The 20,603-nt window shown below is 43.5% G+C and overlaps 1 protein-coding gene across 1 annotated transcript in view; it reads right to left on the bottom strand.

The window, feature by feature from the left end:
• Positions 1 to 2,472: 2,472 nt before the first annotated feature.
• spire2 (spire-type actin nucleation factor 2) overlaps positions 2,473 to 20,603 on the bottom strand; it is a 94,708-nt gene continuing 76,577 nt past the window's right edge. The window contains exons 2-14 of the mRNA XM_034535216.1: positions 20,137 to 20,517; positions 18,755 to 18,832; positions 18,425 to 18,589; positions 17,601 to 17,687; positions 16,817 to 16,934; positions 14,682 to 14,839; positions 13,789 to 13,993; positions 9,497 to 9,624; positions 8,904 to 9,041; positions 8,459 to 8,526; positions 7,811 to 7,838; positions 7,019 to 7,116; positions 2,473 to 5,052 (exon numbers count right to left, since the gene is read on the bottom strand). Coding sequence (XP_034391107.1) covers positions 4,584 to 5,052; positions 7,019 to 7,116; positions 7,811 to 7,838; positions 8,459 to 8,526; positions 8,904 to 9,041; positions 9,497 to 9,624; positions 13,789 to 13,993; positions 14,682 to 14,839; positions 16,817 to 16,934; positions 17,601 to 17,687; positions 18,425 to 18,589; positions 18,755 to 18,832; positions 20,137 to 20,517 — 2,121 coding nt within the window. The 3' untranslated portion in view covers positions 2,473 to 4,583. The remainder of the gene's footprint in view (positions 5,053 to 7,018; positions 7,117 to 7,810; positions 7,839 to 8,458; positions 8,527 to 8,903; positions 9,042 to 9,496; positions 9,625 to 13,788; positions 13,994 to 14,681; positions 14,840 to 16,816; positions 16,935 to 17,600; positions 17,688 to 18,424; positions 18,590 to 18,754; positions 18,833 to 20,136; positions 20,518 to 20,603) is intronic.

Genomic DNA, 20,603 nt, shown 5'->3' with positions numbered 1-20,603 from the left:
CTATCCAGTCGTGTCCATTAGGAAGTGTGTCTTCTTTTCAATCCGTCAACACCAATCTAGATTGGTTCAGTTTGAATGGTCACTAGGACAGACACGTGTGTCATCTCTGGCCTTTGTATCAGACGACGGCCTACTTTCACTTTCCCCTTTTGACCACACACATATCACATGACAAGGAAAAGGTCTTTTGTTGAGTCCACAACATATTCATGATCTCAAGATCGCTTTCTTGCTCATGATCACGATAGAATAAATATTGTACTCATCTCTCCTGTGGTCTGATCAAAGGTGGCCATAACTGGTTCTTAATGATTATACATTAATGGGAAAGTTCTTCCATTTAAAACGATTTCTCTTCTTAGATTATGTGGAGTAGCCTAATGCAGAGGACCACGTGGTCACCAGGTGTTACTTAGCTTAGATTATGGACAGGCTGAATAAAAATAAGATTTATTATCACGCCAGGAGATAATGAGGTCGGTCGTGTGTGTGTGTGTATTTCTGTGTCTGTCCACGGTCAGTCTATGAAGGTAGAGAAGTGGAAAATAGAGCCTGTTTTTTTAATGCAAGAATAATCATGTAAAAAAGGACACAATTTTGCTTTTAATTTAAAAATTAAAAATGTAATTCCTCCTTTACTTATGAAGGGTCCTTATGATTTATGCCTATTTGCTGCTGCCAGAGACACAGTGGAAGAAAACAGTTTGCTCTCTTATTGTTTTGGACAGGGTGTTTGGCTACAAGCTAACAGCTGATGGAGCTACACAGTTGATCCGTGGACAGAAATGCAATTATTCGGTGCCTTTTTATTGGACATAAACCTCACTTTTACATGTGTTTTGTAAAAAGAAAAAGAAGACTTGTAGTCATTCAATCAAACCTTTACAGCAGTGGTCTCAGACCACCTTTCTAGATGCACATTTGAACAGTAACAGAAGGCTGCGTGGCACAGACACACACTCTTGCACATTCACAGGTCGGCCCTCCGATGGAGTTACATATGGGTGTCATCTTCTGTGTCTTTCATCTCCATCAGGGTTGTGGCAGAGTCACAGCTGAGAGCATTTACCATGCGGCCAATTTGATTTTTTTTTTGTCAACTTGTGTCACTTTGTAATTGTTTTGGTCTCTTTGTAGTCATGGTGTGTCTCTGTAGTGTTTTGTCTCTTTATAGTCATGTTGTGTCTCTCTAGTTTTTTGTCTCTTTGTAGTCATGGTGTGTCTCTCTGTAGTGTTTTGTCTCTTTGTAGTCATGGTGTGTCTCTGTAGTGTTTTGTCTCTTTATAGTCATGTTGTGTCTCTCTAGTTTTTTGTCTTTTTGTAGTCACGGTGTGTCTCTTTGTAGTTTTATTGTCTCTTTGTAGTTTTATTGTCTCTTTGTAGTCACGGTGTGTCTCTGTAGTTGCTTGTCTTTTTGTAGTCATGGTGTCTCTCTGTAGTTGCTTGTGTCTTTGTAGTCATGGTGTGTCGCTGTAGTGTTTTGTCTTTTTGTAGTCATGGTGTCTCTCTGTAGTTTTTTGTCTCTTTGTAGTCATGGTGTCTCTCTGTAGTTTTTTGTCTTTTTGTAGTCATGGTGTCTCTCTGTAGTTTTTTGTCTCTTTATAGTCATGTTGTGTCTCTCTAGTTTTTTGTCTTTTTGTAGTCACGGTGTGTCTCTTTGTAGTTTTATTGTCTCTTTGTAGTTTTATTGTCTCTTTGTAGTCACGGTGTGTCTCTGTAGTTGCTTGTCTTTTTGTAGTCATAGTGTCTCTCTGTAGTTGCTTGTGTCTTTGTAGTCATGGTGTGTCGCTGTAGTGTTTTGTCTTTTTGTAGTCATGGTGTCTCTCTGTAGTTTTTTGTCTTTTTGTAGTCATGGTGTCTCGCTGTAGTGTTTTGTCTCTTTGTAGTCATGGTGTGTCGCTGTAGTGTTTTGTCTCTTTGTAGTCATGGTGTCTCTCTGTAGTGTTTTGTCTCTTTGTAGTCACGGTGTCTCTCTGTAGTTGCTTGTCTCTTTGTAGTCATGGTGTGTCGCTGTAGTGTTTTGTCTCTTTGTAGTCATGGTGTCTCTCTGTAGTTTTGTCTCTTTGTAGTCATGTTGTGTCTCTCTAGTTTTTTGTCTTTTTGTAGTCATGGTGTCTCTCTGTAGTTTTGTCTCTTTGTAGTCATGGTGTGTCGCTGTAGTGTTTTGTCTCTTTGTAGTCATGGTGTGTCTCTGTAGTTTTGTCTCTTTGTAGTCATGTTGTGTCTCTCTAGTTTTTTGTCTCTTTGTAGTCATGGTGTGTCTCTCTGTAGTGTTTTGTCTCTTTGTAGTCATGGTGTGTCTCTGTAGTTTTGTCTCTTTGTAGTCATGTTGTGTCTCTCTAGTTTTTTGTCTTTTTGTAGTCACGGTGTGTCTCTTTGTAGGTGTTTTGTCTCTTTGGTTGTTTTGCCCCTTTTGTAGTCATGAAACTCGAAGGTTTACCTTCTATAAACAAACTTGATGATTTGAGTAATCAAGTCGACAAATCAGAGCTTTATTAAGAATGCCGACGTCGTCTTCCTTTACAGCATGATAGCCACAGAGCTACAGACATGCCTGCTTGGCGAAAAGCATGGATGAGGTTGACACAGTTGTACAGGTTGTAAATCAATATGCAGAAATGACTCCTCTTAAACGATGCAAAGCAATAAGTGAACTGCTCCTTGCAAGCGGAATCACAAAATGATGTTGGCAGGACGGATGTGTGCGCGCTTTCCTCACCAAAAGTCAGCCGACTTAAACACAATGTCTGAATTATTGTAGTGAAATGATTATCATCAGGCTATAATCCTGAAAAATAGTTCCAATTTGGTCTCTACCTGTGGAACACAGCAACGCCTGGTGGTGTAGCCAGCGAGGATCGCTTCCATCTAAATCAGGGGCCCTGGAGCTACTACGAGGTCTTAAATTAGAGATCGTTGGGGGCAAGGGCCCCACGGTGGGGACTGTTGTCAAAGTGCCTTTGGTGTGACCTTGAAAGGAAGTGTATCGAACACATGTTGGGGATGTAAAGATGGATGTAAACAACAGTGATTAGGCTTCACACTATAGAACTACCTGTATTGTTGTAATCAAGACAACTTCCCTGCTTAGTTCCCATCGTAGTCGTTCCTCAGATTGTTGGATAATTAAACATTTTTGTTGAGGGCTTTGATTAAAAATGGCTTCGTGCAAATTAAATGCTTTTTTTTTTGCTGTCCAAAATGTCATCCCCTAATCATCTTGTGCAAACATGTCACAATTAGCACATGGATTCCTATTAGTTATGGGCAAAAATGAGATTTGTGAGGTCAACAACCGACATCTAAATCAGTTCATCCTCTAGTCCAGGTTTGTGCCAAATTCAATGAAATTCGCTCCAGGTGTTCTGAAGAGGTTCAGGAGAGTGTGACAGACTGAGGCCTCGATGCGGCCACAGAACAGCTGAGCTGAAGGGAACAGTCGAAGTCAGACGCAGCACTGGTCGTGTTTGTCGTTTGATTTTATTGCAGTTGAGCTTTAGTTAGTGTTTACAAAACCAGAGCAGATTGCAAGCGTCCACGGGGAGTGAGAGAGGCGGGGGTTTCATCTGCTCGCTTACACATCAGCATCACCATGCTGAGTCGGTTCAAAAGACACAAATTAAAAAAAGGTGCGTTCTGCAGCGTCGCCCCGATACATTCACAGTGTCGCACCTCGTCCAGCTGCACCTGGGGCTTTACAAGCACGTCTGAAAACACTAAAAAGAGGCCTCGTTATGCAGCAGCCACTCGTTACCGATCCCTTATTGGGATGCTTAAAAATAAACGTTATTACACTGTGTACAAGCTTATCTTTTTACATGTCGGTCTGTGTCCTAAGTTACATTCATGACAAAAAACAAACAAGGCAACCACAATGCGCTAAAACGCTAGGTTTACATGTTACTATGCCACGCAGCTTTTGTCCTCCTCAAACGACCAGCACCACCTCCACAGTGCATACTCCCACAAGCACCAGCACTTTCCTCCTGCGCAGCTCCTTACTCAAACCTTACAAAGTGTCCTTGGGGGAGTTAGCACATGTGCTGGGGGAGATGGGGAGATATGGAAGGTAATGTAGTTGGGAACTGGATAATGGGTGAGGTGGTGGTTTAGAGTCTCTAGATTCTACGCAGCCACAGAAAAGGTTTATATGCATCACAGCATAACTGTTAAATAACAAAAGGAATGCTCCACCCAGCAATAAAGAACTTTGAAGGACCCCCACTGGATTATGTATCGATTTCTATTTCATTACTGGTGTGCATGTAACCACTAGAACCCTTAAAGAACCCTCCTGTTTGTGTGCACATGTGTGTGTGTGTGTGCATACAGTGTAGCGCAAGAGCAAAACTAAAAAAGAAGAGTGTGTGTGTGTGTGTTGGCAGAATGGGATAAAAGGTCAGTCACCAGAAAAGGTTTATGTATCATAGCATAACCGTTTAATAACGCACTTAATGCAAGACCCGGCAATATTTAAAGAACTTTGATTGTGCATCTTTGTGTGTGCACACAGTGTAGCGGAAGAGCAAAACTCATTATGGAGCGTTTGCGTGTGGGCAGAACGGCATCAAAAAGTCATTCATCTACTCATTGTTCACGTTGTCGATCGTCTTGGTGAGGAGATGCTGCGAAGGAGACGCCGATGACCCGTGAAGCCGCTGCTGCTGTTGATGTTGATGATGGTGGGACTGGGTAGGGAGCTGGGGCTGACACTGAGGGTGAGGTGGAGAGTGACACTGAGGGTGAGGTGGAGAGTGACACTGAGGTGGAGAGTGACACTGAGGGTGACACTGAGGGTGAGGGTGAGGGCAAGTCTCGAGGTGTGACTGACGTTGCAGCTGTGGTCTCTGAGGAGTGGCGGTGGTGGCGGTGGCAGCTCGGGCCTCCCTCTTGGGGGTGTTGTTGAGGATGTCCAGACTCCGCCGGCTGGAGGAAATGACGTCGGCGACGAATTTGGTGCATTCGGCGCAGATGATGCGCAGCGTGCAGCCGTGGGCGTACAGGTGGGGGAACTCCTCCTCTACCGAGCGGCGGGACAAGCTGCGGAGGGACCTGCAGAGGGTTGGGAAGGTTTAGTTCTTTTATATGAAAACAGATGGCGTGGCACTGCTCTGACGGACGTCAACGTAAAGAACTAATTCACCGCACAGATCTCCCTCAATTCCAACCAAATAAGGTTTAAGAGGAGAAAAAGAAGGAAAAAGAAAATCGATTAATTTCAATGGAATCTCTGCTCACAAAGGGCAAACAATATTTTACCCCAGGTTCGACTTTGCATGAAATTTGCGGCGTTCACCAGGTTGGCCAATAGCAAAACTGTCCCGACAGTCCTGACAGCGAATGAAAAACCAACAAATTACTTTCACTTGAATCGACATTTGTTTTGTTAGTACCCATTGATTTCTGGGATTCACCAATGTTCTCTTATTTTTGCTCTTTTCTAAAAGCTAATAGAACATTTTGGTAGAGAGCACTCTTACCAAGACAAGAAAAATAAAAAGAGAAATGATAATGATTGGATGATTAAAGAAACATCATTGATCCCAGTAAGACTATTCCAAAACCCGTGGATGTATTATGTGCGCTCAGCTTCTGAATGCTTCCATACCGCTCTTCAATGCTTTTGGAATTTCCTGTAATGCGAGTAGGCTACTCACGCTGTGGAGTTCTCCTTCTTCTCATGAACACCTGCCCTTATGCAATGTTTAGTGGACATAAGCTATGCTAATAATGAACAACTCAGCCACACGCCTCCGACTTCTGATCAAGCGGGATTCCTCATCCAGGCTTGGAGCAGTTTTGGATGGTTTAGAAAGTTTGGAGTATATGACTTCTCTTATTTTTTCACTGAACAGAAAATGAAGAAAGATTTAAGAATCAAATAAATAATTAATCAGTTGTATGAACACTATCCACTTTTAGGCTGTACAAAAAGAGGCCTGGTTTACAGGCATTGAGACGGACGTCAGCGCTGCTGTCTATCTCTTGACAAACTGTCAACTTACTGAGCAGCTAGCGGCCGAGCGGCGGGAGCTAGCTTCTAACTCGCGGTTATCAGGCTAGCTTGAAGAGCTGGCCGTAGACTGTACATGAAGATCCTTTAGGCGGTCTATGGTGGTGGCTTATGAGCACTAGCATGTTCCCTGGTGTCGCTAGCTTGTTAGCATGTTTTGCAACAAAGAATAGACAAACTCGTTCTGGTGTCACTTGGCTGTTTTATAAAAAAAGATGCTAAAAAGAGCTAGTTACTATTTTTGAAGTCAGAATATCTGTTTCTGCTTCTTTGGTTTTCAGCCATTTGTTTTTGTTTTTCTTTCTAAATCTGTCTTTGTGAGTCCCCTGATTTCATGGAAGTGCCGATACTAATATACAAATATTAAATAGTTGGAAGTTAAGTTCTATGAAAGCATACATGCTATGTCCTTAAATCACTCGTTTGCATTCAACATATTCTCGTAGCAATCGACTGCTCTATAAGTATAGTTAAGTATCCTATGAAAGATTTTTGGTTACATGTCCTTTTCAGGAGAGAGTGCTCGGAGGTTATGACGATCATAAATGGGAGATTTAGACATTACCTTGACCCATTCATTGTCTTCACCCTTGTTATTAGTCACAATCTGCTCCCCTCGTTCACCGATTATTTAACGACAGTTAAAAGACAAACCGACACATACTGTAATTGGTTAGCTGGGTAATTATTACATAATAGCTCCTTAAAGGCGCCGCACTAATTATATAACAAAAGGATATGTGTGTGTGAGATTGGATTGAGTAGCCTCATGGCAATTTCACCCCTACATATTGCTCTTCTCATATCGTTTCATTTAGACATTTTGAGTGGCCTTGAGGTGAGTGCCAAGTTTACAGGAATTCACTCCAGGCGCTCCTGAAATATCGCATTCACAAGAATGAACGGGTGGACCGACAGTCATCTGCAGCGCAGTCGCATACGATTCTTTATTTTGTGTGGGGAAAGAAAGTCAAATGTTTCTCCCCTTTCCAATTCAATACTCACTTATAGACTTGGCTCTTGTGTCCGTGGCTCTTTGGAGCGCTGTGGAAGCCGACAGTGTACACAGGAATGTGGGCCATCTTCTTTGAGGGAATCTTCATCTGCAGCACAGGAAGAGGAACAAGAGGAACATACTGAGACGGAGAAGAGAAGGAGAACTGTATCGTGAGGAAAGTACAGCCAATAGATTCAAACTGCACCACACTGACACATCAAACCACCATGAAACCAGATCAAACGCACGTCTTTCAAACCACGACACATGTTGCACAACACAAAAGAGTCACAGCACCCCGGACAAACAACGGCACTACACACTTCATTAAGGATCACAAAGAAACAGCCTGAAAGTCAAACCTATGGAGCACAGAACCAGACATCCAACCCGGTCTGGGACCGAGGCAACAAATGCAAACCGACAAAAGAACAACAGAAGAAATGACGTCAACAGAAAAAACAGTCACTTTGCTGAACAATGTACTTTACTAATTAAATAATGTGTTGACAAGTGGAACTATATCCTAGCTAAACTCTTTTCAAAGCAATACACAGGGAACCATACTTAAAATAAAAGAAGCCAAAAGCACTACCAGGGCTTTTACAGCAATGGTTAATACATACTTTTTTGCATTAGTAATATTGAAATATATCTGACATACTGTATAACTGCGTAGTATCGTCTCGACTTAACATATAATGATTAAAAATGGCAACCAAAGGCTGATGCCGGGTTGCCAACCAGGCATCAGGTGTTGAGCCCTGTTGAGGGGGCCATCATTAAACACTACAAGTTACCTTTGCACTGCAGGAGCCGCAGACAGATCTGTAAAAGAAAACAAAAATGAATCCATACACCTGTATTGCTGAATGTAAGATTCCTACTAGATTGTATCATCACTGGATTTGGTCCAGTAATGAGGTAGAGCTTCTCCGTCTGCCTCGGACCATTTGTAGGAGGTTTCTGGAGAAGCTCCGAGCAGTTTGTATTGCTTTAGTTCATTTCTAAGACTATAATCATGAACATGAATAGAAAATAATGAATTCAAACTGTACACAGATGAATTCAACGGGTCTCACACTAAATGAATATCACCGCTTCATGTTGGCTACAATGCTGAAGAGTGATGTCTGCCTCAAGCAGCAGATACAAATCAATCAAAGTTGATCTTTTTAAACTCAAACCCAGTAACTTGAACGTTTACTGCACATTTTAATACTGAACGTTAAGCGTAGAAACACTGTTCAATATTAGGGCAACAAATACATAATCCTGGCAGTGACGAGGGTTTTGGGCCGCATGTAGACCTTCATCTTATTTACAGAAAATATATTAATGGGCAGTTCATGAAATTAGTAAAACATGCATCAAATTCATTCTTAGCATCAAAGATCAAGATTCAAGCAGCACAGATAAAAGTGGATTAAAGAGGAAAGTCTTCTGACCTTTTACACAGCAAGCAGGTAGACGGCCATGAAAAGAGAGGGAACTTCACCCTGCAGCAGCAGCAGACCTACACACACACACACACACACACACACACCACACACACCACACACACCACACACACCACACACACCACACACACCACACACACCACACACACCACACACAACACACACAACACACACACCACACACCACACACACCACACACACCACACACACCACACACACCACACACACCACACACACCACACACACCACACACACCACACACACCACACACACCACACACACCACACACACCACACACACACACACACACACACACACACACACACACACACACACACACACACACACACACCACACACACACACACACACACACTTTTAGTGCAAACACAGCAGAGTGAGAAACAGCAATGAGGGAAGCTCCAGTCCGGTACCTTGCCTCTCCTCAGGTTATTGTAGAGCTCTTTGTTCTGAAGAAACTTCTCCATCTCCGCTTTGACCAGCACTCTGCGCACGTTGATGACCTCATCCACCGTCAAGGCGAGGCTCTCCACGGGGTGGCTGAACTCCTCCTGAAGAGGAGAGGGGCCCATCAGTCGTAGTTGACTATAGTGAGCGGTAGGTTGGTAGAATTCATTCAAGTTCAGGTGAAGAATTCCTTTGAGGAGATTTGAGCATTTACACTTCCATGACTGGGCAGACTTCCACCTGCTCATGAAGATCATATATAGAATATGACCGAAATCTTCTAAATGGACCTTGTGCCGAGATAAAAAGGAGAGAATATCAACTTGTTTATTTTGAATATCGACTTGTTGTGTCATCATAATTCTGCAATCTAGTGCATCATTCTATCATATTCTGTCTCCTGAAAAGATACCGACGCTCATTTCCAGGAAATAATGGGAACTGGATGAAATAATGATTTCACTTGCTTTAAGACAATGAGTTTGCAGTGCATTGTCATTACCAGTGGGACCACTGGGACTTCCCGTGAAGCAGAGGACCCACTGGGATTCTAACTCACCATCCACTGGTGCTCATCTGCAGCCCTGGAGCACGACCGAGTCTCTGATCCCTCTGTGGACTCGTCCACCGAACTCAGAGACAGGCGGGCCGGAGAGGGCGGCACCCAGCCATGAAGCGGGTAGGAGGCTGGGGCGAGGAGATGGATGAAAAGGGAAATGATGAGTTCACAGGTTAACTTTCATATTTTTCAACTTACTAATGGGGACAACCATTGATGACATTGGTCTAGTATTGAAGGAGAAGGCTGCAGACGACAGCCGCTAAAACAATGTAATCACTCGAGGCAACCCCACACTGTCAATGTAGTTTTGCCACCGACAGGCTCAGCTAGTTATTATAAGTATCTGACAACATTATGGAAAGTCTCGCTCACTGAGAAGTCTGGTTCAGAAATCCGGTGGTTTTGACATTGTGGATGAGGTCTTTGAACTCAATGGCCGCGCACATGTATTTGATACTATAAGTGTCTGACAACATTATGGGAAGGACCCCACAGAGAAATAAAACCTTTTCATTGGCCTGTCTGGTTCGTTATCGTGTCATGTGACTCGTAGCCGGAACAAGAAGAGTGCAGGTGTCGTTAGAGTTCGTTGTGTTGGAAGACATTAAGTGTCGCTTTGTGTTATCTAAAATAATTATAAAAGGTTGAGCTGATTTAGACAATGTGGATGCAACAAGAGACAAACAGAGCGGCTCATGTGATCAGATACTTCAAAATAACAACGGTGACCAAAAACTATTTAGTGGCCGTAGTACATTGAAGATGAGGAGGAGGAGGAGGAGGAGGAGGAGGAGGAGGAGGAGTTGCCCCGAGCGACGACAGCCGCCTTCTCCTTCAACACTGGACCAATTTGCAACAATTGTTGTGGCCATTAGTCATTAGGGTCCTGGTTGAAAAGCACAACAAAGCGACCCTTTAACAGGGGAACTGAATCTAATGGAGCCTAACAAGTCCATGAATTACACATCGGCCTCTTTCTTTCAGCTCCGTCTCAGATCTCTGGCCTTCAGAGTGCTTGACGATTGACTCTCCTGCCGTCATGTTTTATTCAGCGGAGTGATTCGGCCCATGCTGCTACGTCTGTAACTTAGATCCCAGTGAGAGGTCTGCTCAGCGGCTGCCCTTAAAAGAGGAGCTCAGAGGAGGCTCAGTTGGCCGACGGTGGGAGGGGGTTAAAAAACAGCTGAAACGAGGTGCCTCTTCGATCCCGCAAATGGAAGGTGTCAATTTGGCTCTAATGGAAAGTTAACAGGCCGGTAAACATCATCAGGACGTCTAATTTGGATCAGCTGCCGATAACATCCTCACAGTCACAGAATGTATCCTGCAGTACATGACTCTTAACCATCAGTCTACATTATTGTCTCAGGGTTGTGGATGGGTTACTGAACACAGAACAACAACAAAAAAGACCAAAATCCTGACAAAGATGCAAAAAAGCTTCAAAGGGACTCAAACTGACCACCAAGAGACACAGATACCAAAATGACAACAAAAAGGGGCAAAACATACAGACAACAATTACAAAAAGACCAAAACAACTACAAAGGGACTCAAAACGACTACAAAGAGACTCAAAACAACTACAAAGGGACTCAAAACGACTACAAAGAGACTCAAAACAACTACAAAGAGACTCAAAACGACAACATGAGACTCAACTCAAAGTCTGTGTGTCTTGCGCCCATGGAGCAGAGGTGGCGGGCCTTTTTAATGCGTGTGCCCAGGGGCCTATTGTCTCATAATCCGCCCATGTGTGGCATGCAGCTGGCTGGATCGGCTTGCAGACTGAGAATGGACTCGAGCCTCTGGATATGGACGGCCGGGCTGCTAATGAATCATGGCCATCGCACAGAGAACATCCTCTCTGTGGCTTACGTGCTGCACACATTTCAAACCCATTAGCTTTACCCTCCTTCTCTCAGTGAGACTTCATCAGCACATCTTTAGATTTGATTAGCTTCATGGCAGATGTAATCCTCCGTGAACTAGGACAGTAGGACCGCTGCTCCGGACGTGAAATTCAGCTCTTATTTCAGGGAGGTAACGGCCATTTAATGAGGTTAGTATATCGGAGGATAGATTGGAAGCAGTGGGGCAGCATGTTTCCACAACATGAGAATCATTTGATTCGAGGTTGAAAGCCCTCAACCTTTAATTGAATAGATATTACTAACGGAACGTTAACAATCACAGTAGTTGTTGGGTGTCATCATGACCTTCTATGCACGGCTTCTTTCCTTCCAGGCCTCGAGGCAGAGGAGCTGGAAACTGGCCGGCAGCCGCTGTATCGATGATGTAAGAGCACTCAGTTTAACCGTTTGTGGGTTTGATGGGTTGTTTGCATGTAATTCATGAATCACAATCTCCACAGACGCTGCTTCAGTATAACTGGCACAGTGTCTCCTTCTGTGGGAGGGCCACGAAGAGACACTGCAAAACATCGCTTTGATTCATTTTGAGATTTTGGTCGATTTGGCTTCTTTCAGACTCGTGGAAAGAAAACATCCAAAATACACATTGAGGTGTTTGTTTTACTTTTTTTTTTTTTTTACTGTAGATTTCTCCTAAATTCAACAAAAGTTACCATTAGATAATGCCTTATATGCATATAAGACAACTTGATATCTATTAGTTTTACCCTGTAATAAAAAACAACCTGTAGGCTCTTCTATATTTGAAAGGTTTTTACAGAGGTATGTAATATGTGTTCATTCAGTCTGATTTGTACAACTTTATGCCTATTGACAGTATTTTCTGATTTATGGAGTGATACACAGATACGTACGAGCCATTAGCTCATCACCATGTCTCCTCACAGACGAGCCTGCTTAAGAATCAACAGCTGTGTCGCTATCTTAAAACAACAACAACAACAACAACAACAACAACTTGTTGTTCAGCATTGGGCCGAGCCCTGGCTGCAGATAACAGACTGTGTATTTGCATGAGACATTTGGACTGGACATACTGGGTTATTTTCAAATGTCCCAGTACAGGTGAGACTGGAAGGCTTTTGGTGGAGAGTTTGGCCGTGATGCGGTTTTCATAGCAACAGCGACACCATGTGTTCATTCATGTGCATTTACAACCTTTTGGAAGTAAGAGGACTTTCTTTTGTATTTGTATTTATAACTTGTTTTAACCACACCCCTCATTTGGAAATTCATTTTCAATGACATTATCCAGAACATCAACTGCATCGGTCTCATTGGTTTATGATAGACATTTCCAAACTACAGAATCACTAATCTCTTTAAAATCACTTCTTAAAACCCATTTTTACAGACTGGATTTTATGGGACGTCGTCGCTTTACTGCTTTATTTTATCATATTATTTGACTAAATTATTGTCCTTATTTTATTTCTGAATTTCTTTTTATTGTTATTACGTTTCGACTATTCTACCGTTTTGTCAGGCTTTTCTTACCTTAGTCCGTCTTGCTCTGTTGAGCTTTCTGTAAACTCTGTTTTTAAAAGTGCTGCATGAATAAAGTTATTATTAGTATTGTTATTACTGACGGTGGATTTGACGCATCTGCTTGATGACCATCACCTGTTCTATAATAATAATAATAATGTATCCATGTTGTACTTTTGCTTTCTGTAGACAAATATCTATGAAATAGTCATAATTAGCACATCATTTCTTGAGTAATGGCCAACAAAAATAGTTTCAAGAGGTCACAGTGACCTTTGACCTTAGGTTTGTCCTTGGGTCCAAGTGGAAGTTGGAAAGTCAATTTAGTCCTGTAATTCAGATGACATGCACACAGCTCGTCCACTCCAACGATAATTTAGTGGCAAGTTGCCCACAGGTGTTGCTATGGCAACATGAGTTTTAAATGGCCATAACTCAGTGGCGATAAGGGTGATTCACTCATTGGTCATTAATGAGGCCCCCTTGAAAACCAACTGATGAGTCTCAATTGTTAAAAACTGAATACAATTATTCCCAACGTAAAAAAAAAAAGAAGAAAAATCTTCATAACTCTTCGGAGATCCAGACTTTTAATAATCTCTCAAATGGACTGATATTGGAGGCTCTGTAGAGGCTCACAATAGTCTTTTTTAAAGGGTTCCACTAATGATGTCTAATGAACGTATGAAGCAATTAGACTCCATTATCAGCTCTGCTGATACTCCTCATTTATACTTCTCTCTAATATCTAAAGATATGAAAGACATTTCATGAGCAGCTGTGATCTTGTGCCTGTGCATAAGAGGGCATTTTGCTTACATATTCATCTGCACATAGACAGAACTGAAGTATGAATCACACACTGACCTCTGTGATAAGGAGGCGGACCGGCACCGGTCAGCGTCCTGGACCGAGGCCTCTCCCCCCTCAGCCGGACCACCACGCCCAGCGAGGGGGGCACCTCGGAGCGCAGCAGGGCCAGGTCGTGCTCCGAGAAGGAGCGGTCCCTCTTCAGAGGGGTCGGCGAGCTCTCCGTCCTCCTCAGCTCCCCGCTGTCTGGGGACTCCTCCTCCTGTGAGGTGAGGGGAAGGGTGGAGGGAGGAGAGGAAGAGGGCAAAAGGAAATGAGGGGTCAGAGACCTCTCCTGTATGAGTAAGACACACAGAATATCCTAGTGACTCTTTTTCTTGTTGTTTCGTTTTGTGTCACTTTGAAGTTATCCTGTGCCTCTTTGCAGTTGTTTTGTGTCTCTTTGTGGTTGCTTTGTGTCTTTGTAGTTCCATTTAGTTTCTTTGTAATGTTTCTTTGTGGTCATTTCCTGGTTTATACGTGTCTATTTGAGGGACATTTTGTACGGGAGGGTTCAGTAATCCATCCATGACACACAGATGACGCGATACAAGATCCTACCACCGGTGACGGCATCATGCCAAGATATACTGCAATGCACCAGCAAAGGGGAAAAGAAGACGACTGCAAGCTAGTAACTTAGAAGCTGCTCCTCCAGGAAATATTTGCATAACAAAACTCCAATCTGCTTTTGGTTGGTTCCTTTTGGGCCGGTGAAGGTATTTCGGAAGATGCTGAAGTATAAAGTTTTGATAGTCGAAAAAAAAACCTGAAACAATTTCCCAAGTTGTTGAGACTTTGTGCAAAAGACAAAGGATTCATCTCATGTTCCACACTGGGCCATCCTGCACAGCGGCATCTGAACCCACTGAGGCTGGAAACAAAGCAACGGTGTCAGTGTGGCAGCTCACCTCGGAGATGTTCATCTCCTCCATCTCGGCCAGAGTCGGGGCCTTCAGCAGGATGCGGGGGCGGGTTGGCCGGGGCTCCGACACGGACAGGTCCATGCATGACGTGGATTTGACGTCGCATGGACAAGTCTGAGCCAGGCAGGGCAGAGAGCCAAAAGCTGCGGGAGGGGGAGTCAGATACGGTGAGATCAGAGGGCGGATACGTTGTTATTGTCAAATAAATAACAATGACGTTTAATGAGGTTTCAACTTCGGGATCCCAGTAAGTTAGTTTTATGGGAACTGTGGTTTCAGTTTGGAGAAACACTAGGACTGATGATCAGTTCCAAACCAAATAATAAATGATAATAAAAGTTGATAGCACTTCACTATGTCATACTACTGTTTTTTACCACCAGAAACTACAAAAGAGATGTTAAGGAGTGACTCAAATGAAGGGGCCGTTACTCTAACCATTAGGTCAATTATAATATTATCATATTGCTAACAATTCATTCACAGAGGTTCCACGGTGATCCCATCCAAACAAAGCAGTGTGTGTTCTTCAGCACTCTGGATTACACTGACCTTCATCTGGAAATAGCTGGTCAATATTTCTGAAAAGCAATACCGCCTCCACGTGAATGGACACAATGCTCCTGGTACACACTACAGTAGCTACCTGGAGTGTGACCCTCACAGGCTACACTACACAATGTACAGACTGGAGTTGCAGCCCCAAATTCATTATTTAGCAGTAACTTAACATATATTTATGGATAGCACAGCGAGAGCGTCACAGGAATAACTTTCTGTGAACGCAGCGTGATATCCAGAGCAGCCGCAGCCCCGGATCAATACCACGTGACGCTTCTCTCCAGATACAGATGCTGACAGCCGATGAGAGGTGTGAAGTACTTTTGTGTCCGTCTGCTCTCAGACCTGCAGAGCACCACAGACGCCCTTCAGCTAAACGCCTCAAACTGCACTCGAGAAGTAGTAAATTCAGGTTGTATTTTGTCTCTTAATAATCACATCAAACCAAATCCCTTTACTAGCTGGGTAAATGGCTAAACGCCAACAAATATGAATTGAAACAATAAATAAATCTACCAAGGAGTTTCAGATTCACGGATCGGAACAAAAGAAAGAAAAAAAAGGAATATTTTAGATATTTTAGATACTGATCATGTTTGCCGATCATTGATGATCCATATTAGCAGATCCAGATCCCTTTGTGATAGCAGTTAGTCTACAAGGCTCCAGACTATTTATTCTTTGCCACCATCCCAAAAATCATTTCAACGCTCTGAAGTCAGTAAACTATAAAACATCCTAAATGTTCCCCTTTTACTTTGCTTTATTAATCTAGAATGTTTTGTTTGAACACACAGTTCAAATGATAATGATTTTGTCAGATTCAAACTAATCTTGTAATTAGTGTTAATGATGTATAGTGTAAACAACTCAGAATATCATCTCTAATATCAATTTCTGTTGTTGTGAAATCATCCCTTTCAAACTTCTGGATTTATTTAAGTTTCTCACCAACACTTTCACCGGATGACATTTGAACACATCGTGATAAAAGTTATAATTGACCTTCGTACAATACTCATTTTCACTGAGCAGAGCCTGAAGGCATCATAAAGGAACTGAATGGAACCTTTGCATCCCTCAACAGTCCGTCACACTCAATCGAACTAATAATCTCAGTGTAGCCTGATCTCCATCTACATCTGTGCAGAAATACCAGCATTAAACAAAATGACGTGCAAAACAAAGTAGCATTCGACTGCTGACTTCAAAGCGTCCAATATATATATATATATATATATATATATATATATATATATATATATATATATATATATATATATATAAGAACTGTCTTACATTGATAAGTTTCATATTCTGTTGACGGAATAAGAGTTTAATCATCGTGCTGAACTGATGTTGGGACAGGAATGTGTTGGGCTCCCATTCTCCTCGGTCCCATTAACAACAACATCTTAACTGCATAAGAGCAACTACACAGTTAAGCTGTTTAACCGGGGGAGGAGGGGCCTAATGCGCCCTTTAACTAGCAGGAAAACACAGGTTGTTGTTGGTCAATGGCAGACCCTGTTCTGGTGGGTGCCGGGTCGTCCCCTTACGTCTGGAGCTGGGCAGGACCACCGGCCTGAGCTTCCTCTCCTGCTTGATCCCCGCTAGGACCTTTTCATGGAGGGACTGCTGCTGCAGGGGAGGGGGGGGGAGGCTGCGCTCCGAAGCCTAACGGAGAGGAGAAACAATTAGAGCACCTACACGTCTGAGGAATCTAGAGAGGAGAATACATACAGACATGTACGCACATGAATAGATGAACGGAGGTCCCAAGGTTTGCCACGATTTAATGATTAGAGAACCGAACCCCCGATGAAACAAAGAAAAACATGTCGTACTACTTATTGATTGTAAAAGGGGGGTTCACTAGAATGTAATGAAGCAAACAGTAAGCACTGATATCAGCGACGAACACTTCTGACATAAAAACGGCTTTTAAAATCAGTAATATATCCATTACAGCATTAGGTAAAAGCTATTCGTTCATATTTGGTTGCCTTTCTAACGCGCTGTCACAGTTGTACCGTCATGTTGCACCGTGGGCCCCGTTCCTCCTGAATCCAGGTGGACGTTTGTGCATCAGTTAAAAGAGAGATTCCAAAGAGAGAGTACGTTTAGAAAATGGACCGGACGAACACGGCTGTTAGCGGCGCGGCAGAATAAACACATAAACCTCATAAACCTCATGAAGCGACATTAACGGGCACATCTACTTACAACACTGCTGCATTCTTTACGGCTCCTGTACGACGCACACATTCAGGGCTTTCACCGCATACTCTCCTTCACATTGCTGTGGGGAACTTCCATGTTAAAAAGGCGACACCCACTCACTGGTTTAAGTGGAGGTCTGGATCTGATGAAATCCAGGATCTTTTCATGGGCATTCCTCTTCACTGTGGTGGGAATGTCACCGTCCACCTGAGCAACACAACAAAAACACCAGCTGTCTGTAAGTCAGTGCAGTGGTCATGCAGCAAGGCAAACAAGCTCCAAACACAACATTGGAATATCATCGCCTGAACGCCGATAAGATGTTTACCAATTTACAGAAATTCACTTTTAAAATAACTCCTTTGGCAGCTGCTAAACGGGGCAACATGTTCCGCTTGTGTGCAGTTTGTTTTGCTTTCACGCTGAAAACAGACTCAACCAAAGTGAGGCCAAAACTAAGAGCTGAAAGAGGATGAGCGCTCCGTATAGAGCTGAGGGCTGCGAGGAAAGAAGGCTGCGAGAAGCTTTCATGAACATTTGTGTTCTGTACCAGCCTCAAGGTGACCGAGCCTATACTGTATATGGGGCCTGAGAAGAGGATAGGGCGCCTCAGTCTCACACAGTCTCACTGCTGTCGGCCCTCAGCGTCCTCATGCTCCATTTAATGATGATTAAAACGTTCCTTTCAGATTTCAGAGAGGGAAGAAGGAGCTGGTATTTCCTCCAGAAGATCAGCAATGCTTCGATTTAGTGTTCACAAGTATAATGTCCAGTGCAGACACTTCCATTACTCTGTTGCCTAACCTACAACTGACATTTAAGTGGCTTAAATTCTGCTCAGTTCAACTGTGCTCTTGCTCGTCAACCGACATCTCATCTGCTTTCATATCCATATCCTAACTAATGCGTGGCTTGATTATTTTAAACAGAGTCTCGTCCCTCACCATGACTTTGCGGAGCTGGAACTTGCGAGTCCGGATGTCCTGCATCAGCATCTCAAAGGGCGTGAGGCTGAACTCGGTGGGCAGCAGGTTGAACGGCTGCTCCTGCACCTTCTTCAGCTTCACTCCCTGCCTGAGGTCCTTCATCAGCTGCACCCACAGGCGTGCCTGGGATGGAAGCAACAGCACGCACACACACACACACACACACACACACACACACACACACACATATATATCTCTCTGCATGTGTGACAACACTGCCTTCTTGTGTCAAAAACACTGTTGCATTGTCCTCCCGGTGACACGGCGCTCTCGCCCGTCTCATCTCACCCAGTCTGTGTGTTTCAGGGCGTCCAGCTCCGCTGTGGACCTGTCATCAGTTTCCTGTGTTGTGATCTTCTTCAGCATCTGTGCAACATAAAAGCAGCAACAGACACTTTTAATTCACAAGCTACCGCCACATTTCAAACACTTTAGAACTTTCTGCCCCAAAATGCCAAAACAACGTGAAATTAAATGCAGGATTGTATGTTAATGGGAGGAGTGTGTCTATGTACCGCTTTAAACCCGTGTCCCTCGGTTGTGATGATGGTACCACTAGGGGGCACCAAAGTCAGAGCGATATCGAATTCTGCACATAGTGGCTTAACTTCACTCTCTCACCGGAAGACTTTATTTGGATGTAAAAACTAAATGAAAAAAAGTGTCATTATAATGGAAAGCCAAGTGCACATATATGGCTCCCTGTGTTGCCCAATCATTTCATCCAGTCCACAAAACAACGTGTCAGAATACAGTTGTTTTCCAGTTACGGTATGTCGGCTTTCAAAAAGCAGAAAGACTGCATAGTTTGATAGTTTTTGCTTTTAAAACAAGAAAAAGAAAGACTTTTTTAAATGTTAGTGTTTTTTTTATTTAAAGTTTTTTTTCTTCTGAAATCTTGGAACACACCACGGGGTCACGACCCTGAGAAAGATGCAACAAGCCGACCTCTTTAGGTTATAAACTCAGCCGTAACTACTTTTAACTTGAGCATGAGGTCCTACCTCACAACAATTGATAGATATTCATCAGAAATGTATATTATGGTTAAATGGCAGTTGTATTCTTTTTGTTTAACCAATAAGGTCTGATTGTCTCTGTTGGTAATAAACCGAGCAATGTGGAGGAGGAGGACTACGAGTTCCAGTAGAAAACATGAAGAGAAATGTAAACAGAATGACTTTCATAGAAACTCAGGGAACCTGTTATGTGACCAATATTAATAATACTGATGAAGCAATGGTCAACACTATAAATAAGTTGTAATAATATGTGGACATGATGACCATTGATGATGATCATTTTTACAATATCTAGTCATCGTACGATATGTGGACCTCGATCATTTTTCATTGCTCTGTGAAAGGGTGCACTTACATTATCATGCTATTACATTTATATCACTGGCATTGTATATTGCAAATATTTTTGGGACGATATATTTACCAAGAAAATGATTTGTTGTGACAGGCCTAACAAGGAGTCTAGATTTGAAGTGGAGCACTAGAAGGAAGCCGAGGGGGTCTCGGACAGGAAGCATTTCAAACTGAGTGCACACACAGCGAGGTGGAGGCTGATGAAAGTAGGTCATGAGTCTATCTTCCCGTATTTATTCCAGATCCATAAGTACACCGGCGTGACCCGGACATGGACCTGGCACCCTGACGTACCTCCTTAGCGTCTCGGATCTTGATGAGGAAGGTCTGCAGCTCCAGGGTCTCTACAAGCAGAGCCCTGCAGACGGCCTGGTAGTGCTCCGGAGCCAAGCTGGGGTCAGCCAGCCGAGACGCACACAGCGCCATCACCTGGCGGAACGTGCACACGGGCCTCGTGGCTCCCTCCTGCTCCTCCTGCTCCTCCTCCTCCTCCTGGCCACTGTACCCTTCATCTGTGGCGCTGTTGCCGCCGGCGCAGACGCCCTCTCCGCCCTGAACCCCGCCGGCCATGCGTTCGATGAGGCGCTCCAGCTGGGGGCCGAGCTCCCGCTCCTCGCTGTCATCCAGCCCCCAGTCCAGAGCGCGGTAGATCGCCACGCCCAGAGACTGGACCAGCTGGAGGACACAACAAGGGGATCAATAGCTGTCCTTTAATAATGACAGAACAATCTAAATACTAACACAAAGAGATGCAAACTGAT

Source organism: Cyclopterus lumpus, chromosome 6 (assembly GCF_009769545.1).
Source record: "Cyclopterus lumpus isolate fCycLum1 chromosome 6, fCycLum1.pri, whole genome shotgun sequence".
NCBI lineage: Eukaryota > Metazoa > Chordata > Actinopteri > Perciformes > Cyclopteridae > Cyclopterus > Cyclopterus lumpus.
Note: the sequence above shows the minus strand (reverse complement) of the source record. Positions and strands in the feature narration are given on the sequence as shown.